The sequence below is a fragment of the Ceratina calcarata genome, unplaced genomic scaffold (assembly GCF_001652005.2).
Source record: "Ceratina calcarata isolate Rehan_Ccalc_2016 unplaced genomic scaffold, ASM165200v1 scaffold924, whole genome shotgun sequence".
Taxonomy (NCBI): domain Eukaryota; kingdom Metazoa; phylum Arthropoda; class Insecta; order Hymenoptera; family Apidae; genus Ceratina; species Ceratina calcarata.
In genome coordinates this window covers 8,786-14,306 of record NW_017180620.1, presented here as the reverse complement: position 1 = coordinate 14,306, position 5,521 = coordinate 8,786, and the positions used below count along the sequence as shown (strand labels likewise).

The 5,521-nt window shown below is 36.2% G+C and overlaps 1 protein-coding gene across 2 annotated transcripts; it reads left to right on the top strand.

Annotated features, from left to right (window-relative positions):
* The first annotated feature begins 3,073 nt into the window (after window positions 1–3,073).
* Window positions 3,074–5,485, top strand: LOC108631690 (uncharacterized). 2 transcript variants are annotated; one of them, XM_018035806.2, is made up of 9 exons: window positions 3,074–3,190; window positions 3,745–3,864; window positions 3,929–4,043; window positions 4,118–4,379; window positions 4,448–4,564; window positions 4,636–4,726; window positions 4,788–4,933; window positions 5,017–5,149; window positions 5,224–5,485. In XM_018035806.2, the coding sequence occupies exons 1-9, from the start codon at window positions 3,107–3,109 to the stop codon at window positions 5,275–5,277; spliced, it is 1,122 nt and encodes a 373-aa protein (XP_017891295.2). In that variant the 5' UTR covers window positions 3,074–3,106; the 3' UTR covers window positions 5,278–5,485. The 2 variants fall into 2 exon arrangements, with proteins under 2 accessions (XP_017891295.2, XP_026674881.1); XM_026819080.1 differs by having other exon boundaries at window positions 5,017–5,280.
* The last annotated feature ends 36 nt before the right edge of the window (window positions 5,486–5,521 follow it).

Here is a 5,521-nt window from a genome sequence, read left to right as displayed (position 1 = left end):
TTAGGAATACCAAGATATGAACACCTAGTGAAATTAGCAGTCTTAAAAAATGCAATAAAAATGAAAAATTATTGACCCTGCAGTGCACAGTATCTTTGACGACAAGAGGGAAAAGAGACTGAAACATATAGCGAACTCCCTTAGAATTAACTGGCCAGCCACAAAAGAAGATATTGAGAAGGCAAAAAAACGTCTAAAACAAGAAAATATAAAACAATGGGCAGATCTAAAAAGCCAGGGTCACGGGGTAAACGAATTTGTACGCGATAAAATTGGAAATTGCTGGCTACGAGAGAATTATTTACTAAAACCATCTCGTTTCATCGATGCTATTCGGTTGAGGACCAACACCGTCGGAACAAAAGTAGCAATGGCTAGAGCAAATAAAAATCTAAATATTACCTGTAGGAGATGCAAATCACAACCAGAAACCCTTGGACATGTCCTGGGTTTATGCATACATACAAAAGGACTGAGAATTAAGAGACATGATGAAATTAAAAACCTTCTCGTGGATAAAGTGAAGACTCGAAACGAGATATTCGTTGATCCAACATATAGAATTGGGGGCAATCTGTACAAACCTGACCTCATAATAAAAAATGAGGATAAGGTTTTCGTAGTCGACGTCACTGTCCGCTACGAAAATAGGGATTACCTCCTGAAAGCATACAAGGAGAAGGAGGACAAGTATAATGCATGCTCTACGTTCTTAAAGAACGAATTCAAATTAGGAGAAGGATTGGTCCTACCAATAGTAATAGGAGCTAGAGGTGCCATACCACCATATACCATTGAAAATCTAAAAAAGCTAGGAATAAAACATAGCGACATAAAAACGATATCACTCATAGCGCTACGTAGCTCCATTGAAATTACCAATATATTCTTAGACTACGATGGTACCTGATAATATACAAATACATGTATTTATATATAATTTTATATTGTTATAATCTACATTTTACATAATTTAGGATCACTACTATTTTATATACAAGTGACCTTATTTTGTACCTTATATATACATGACTTTCTTTTTTGTTTTTGTTATGGTTGTTTTCTTTTAAAAATGTACTCTTTATTAATTTTATATATATGTTTTTTTTTTATAATTTTTTTATTTTTTCAACGAATGTTCTTTAAGAACAAAATTTAAAATTTAATAATAAAAATGTATAACTGCATATAATCCCTCATTTTGTTTTAATATTGAACTATGAGTGACGTGAATTATTGGAACGATAAATAAGGCTTGTTGAATTAAACAATTTATTATTTCCTTACCAACATCCATTTTATGAATAACTTCCAAGTTCTTCCAAACAGCAAATCCCATACATCAGTAAAATTGGAGTTTTTTCAATTACTGTTCACGGAAAGAGAAACAGCATTAGTTTTTCATGTTTCATGTCCTCCAAACAGCAAATCCCATACATCAGTAAAATTGGAGTTTATTCAATTACTATTCACGGAAAGAGAAACAGCATTAATTTTTCATGCGAATATGAACACGATATCCAAGTGTCTATAAGGCGACAGGCCTACGTCTACTTGCATACCTTTGGTTGTAGAGTAACACAATTCAATTGAACGCCGCTTGAGCATTGCATCTTCTCGTACTTCCCATTCCGGATGATCAGCATAATCGTGGCACGCAATTAGACTATGAGATTGTTTATCCGTCAGACGGCAGATGCAAATATAATTTCTTAAGATGAACCGGTGGCAGTCTTACATTCCCACCCTCGGAAGATCCGCCGACAGTTCGCTTAACAATCCGAAATTTTAAATTCATTTAAAAATTCATTCCGTCCTCCCGGTATGCGTTCGCCCGTGCGTGCGGCAATTCATGCTCGAAGTTGAACTTGTTCGACTGGAAGCCAACCGGAGATCACCGCCGGATCCACTCCACCTTCCGACACATTTCACTTCACTTAGAGATGCAGAAACTAATTGATATTCCAATTGTTAGTCATCAATCTAATCCTGAAAACGATTAGTGACTTCTAGATTTTTATGTCACATAAAACACCGTATAGAATCAGTTTGAAAAATGTTTTTTAGATTAACATTCACGTATTCATTCAGCTTTTGGTGTTCTCAATAGTTTTCTACAATTCTGCACGAATAATGTAATAAAATCGTAGTCTAGTCACTATTCACTCTTATATATTCTCCAAATTGGCTTGGCGTCAACCGTAAATGAGATTATTACTCGATTGGTGAAAATTGTATTCCTGTTCAATGCTAGTAGATTGAAACACACGTTAGACGAAAAATTCATTGAATAAAGAGAACATCTCACCAGAAATAATGGAATTAAAAAAATACTCGGGATTGTGTCTCCTGATGCCTTCTAAAACTGATATCAATGAACACACATATTCCAAATAAGATATTACTCGCGCTTTACCAATCACTGATATTGCATAGATGAAACGACAAAGAGACAAACGTATTCACAGTATCAAGTATCCGTTTAAGACTAGTCACTTTGAATTTCTGTATATTCGAATGAAGTCATGTTCTGCATCGCGCAATACACATATGCAGGTGTGAAAATATTACGAGTCAAGAAATACAAGAGTACCTTTCAGAGGACGATGTTAACTCCATAAGAGCTGGAAGACGAGTGCAACGATTTGTATCGCGCCACCACCGAAGAAAACTTTACTGTAATATTTATGACACCTGCAACAGCCCCTCGACAATTGTCACGTGTGAGAAAGTTATCCACGCGTGAACGTAATTGCCACGTACGTGAGAATATTCATTTTGAAAGGGGTGATTCCTGTCGCACGAAGAGAAAATAAATTCCCGGTACAAATGTTTTCTAACACGTGTACCTATTATTTGCAACCGACGCACGTTCAAGCTATGAATACACAACAGGAAGAAATTCGAAGTGTCGCATCCTATAATTATCTTATGTACCTCTATCTTTAATATTCATCGAGGTTCTCGTGCGACACGCGAGATTCCAGAATCGTGTTGTTTTTTAAAATCTTTGGTGTCTCAGTTGCATTTCAACTTTCAGACTGTAATGGACTTCATCGAAGGTAACGTCTTCAAGAGCTATCGATTATTTCTACTCTTCTGCGGTATGTGGCCGTACGACGAGTCAGTAACAAAACTGATCCTGAGGGTTCTATACTCGATGAATACTGTATTCTTCCTACTGCTTCAGGTATTTATAGTTTTTCTTTGCGGGATTTATCTGCCTGCAGCCATTCGGCCCAGCAAGTGCTTTACTCCTTCTCCTTTTTCTTCTGAACCTCCAGTACTTCCTCTGTACTATTTCCATCACCTACCACCCTTTTCCTCTCAGTCCTCTCTCCATCTCGCAATCGCCCAGGGTGCTACCTGTGGAGCGGGAAAAACCTTCAGTAGGTAAACCTAGTTGGATAAATCCTACCTAGACTAGAAAATGGTTGGTGTCTTGGGTATCAGTTTCCATTGGGTGTCTAGGTCACATTTTCATAGACTTAGACACCGAATTTTAACGTCCCGCACCTCTCCGCTCAACTTGTTGAGTGGGGTACAACACCTAAGCGATCGCACGAAGTCTCGCAGGCCACGACCGCAGTCACCAATCTAAGTACTGACCGCGGTCGACGCTGCTTAAACTTCGACGATCGCCCAAGATGCCGACGTGCCAGCTCTCCAAAGCGTAGGTTTAGGTATTTTATAGTTTAAATGAATTCCAATAAAAATTTTTTAAAATTATGTACATTCTTTTAGATCATCACAATATTCAACTCGGAAGTGTTTCTCGATTTATTAATTGCGTTAGCTCCAGGCATATTTCTTGAGCTACCAATAATAGTGAAGTTTCATTTATGTTGGATAAAAGATGATTATGTAAGAAATGATGAAAGTACGAATGTATTGGAAGACAATGATATAAAACAGTCTTCTATTACAGTATAAGGAGAGTTTCGACCACATGAGAATTGATTGGGGCAGATTAAAAGAGGCTGAGAAATTACCGTTGAAACAAGCGTATGGAGAATTTGTATTTTATTCTAAATTCCTTTTCTGTAAGCATAAGTTTCGCTTCACTTCATTTTTATTCTACTCGTGCAATTTTTAATTGGACTTATCACTGTTCTAGTGTTCGCCTACGCGCCAAGTGTTTTAATCATGGTATTCCTATTTTTTCCAAAAATTACTTCTTTCGATGTTCCTTTGAATCAATCACGGCCTATCGACTTAAATTTTCCAATCGAGTATTTCGTCGATCACAACAAATACTTCTATCCTGTCATAATTCATATAAGTCTGTCAGTTTTGTTATTATCAACTGTACAGAGTGGGGTCGAAGTCTTAAATTGGATAATACTACTGCATATGATGGGAATGTTCCATCTACTTGGGCAAGTTCAAAATTTGTTTACTATAAATATCACAGGAATTATTTTTAATAAAATATCTTATTTTTCAGGTACTTGTTGGAACATCTATTCGACAAGCCAGAAAATACCAATGATAACATTGACTTGAATACGGTTTATTACGGAAGAATAGTTCATATTATAGATGTGCACAAAAGGAACTTAAAGTTAGTTGCTATCAATATTTTTGCAGTGCACACATAAGAGAACATCTCCTAATTTTTTAATATCGTTCAAGACTAGGCGACATATTGGCGCGGTGCTATCTCGAATCCGGAATAATTCAAATGTTTCTGATTATACTCTGTATTACTAGCATATTGTTGAAAGTAAGTGGACCACTTTTTGAAGACTCGTCTTTTAAGTAATCAAATTTTTCATTTATTTTAGTTGAAACGTATTGTGTCACCGATAGAGGACATTCGAGTTGTTATCGGTCACTGCACATTTTCCAGTAGTGTTATAAGTGCCACATATCTCCTTCTACTGATACCACAAAAAGTACATGACACCAGTAGCGACATGTTTATCAAGATGTAAGATCATGACGTTTATCATTGTATATGCGTGTATGTTTGAAAAAAAATTTATTTATTTTCTCTTTGACTCAAACGTTTAGCTACTGTGGACGTTGGTACATGGCTCCAATAAAATCTCAAAAATTGTTGCTAATTCCAATGCAGAGATATATGAAACCGTATAAGCTCCAATACAAAACCTTAATAATCGCGTATAGCCAAACATTCGCAAAGGTAAGTAAATCAAGTACGCACGAAATTAGTACTAAATCAGTGGAATCCATTCTTCGAAATAATTTTGATTCAAGATAGTGCAAGCTAGTTTCTCGTACTTCGCGGTCTTATATTCTTTACAAGATTAATACTGAGGATGAACGTTCATTAATTGTTCATTCAATCAAATTTCAACGTAACATCGTACAATGTGGTGGAGTAATAAAATGGGTTAGGTACGGTGAGCCAATTAAATCGACTATGTTGTGTAAATGTAATCACGTCTTAATTATAGACTTGCTCGGTTCAATACGATTTTGCTACCCAATGTGTTGTATTTTGTAACTATAATAATCGTAACGCTACCCTTGTTAGCATTCACATATTGCGTAC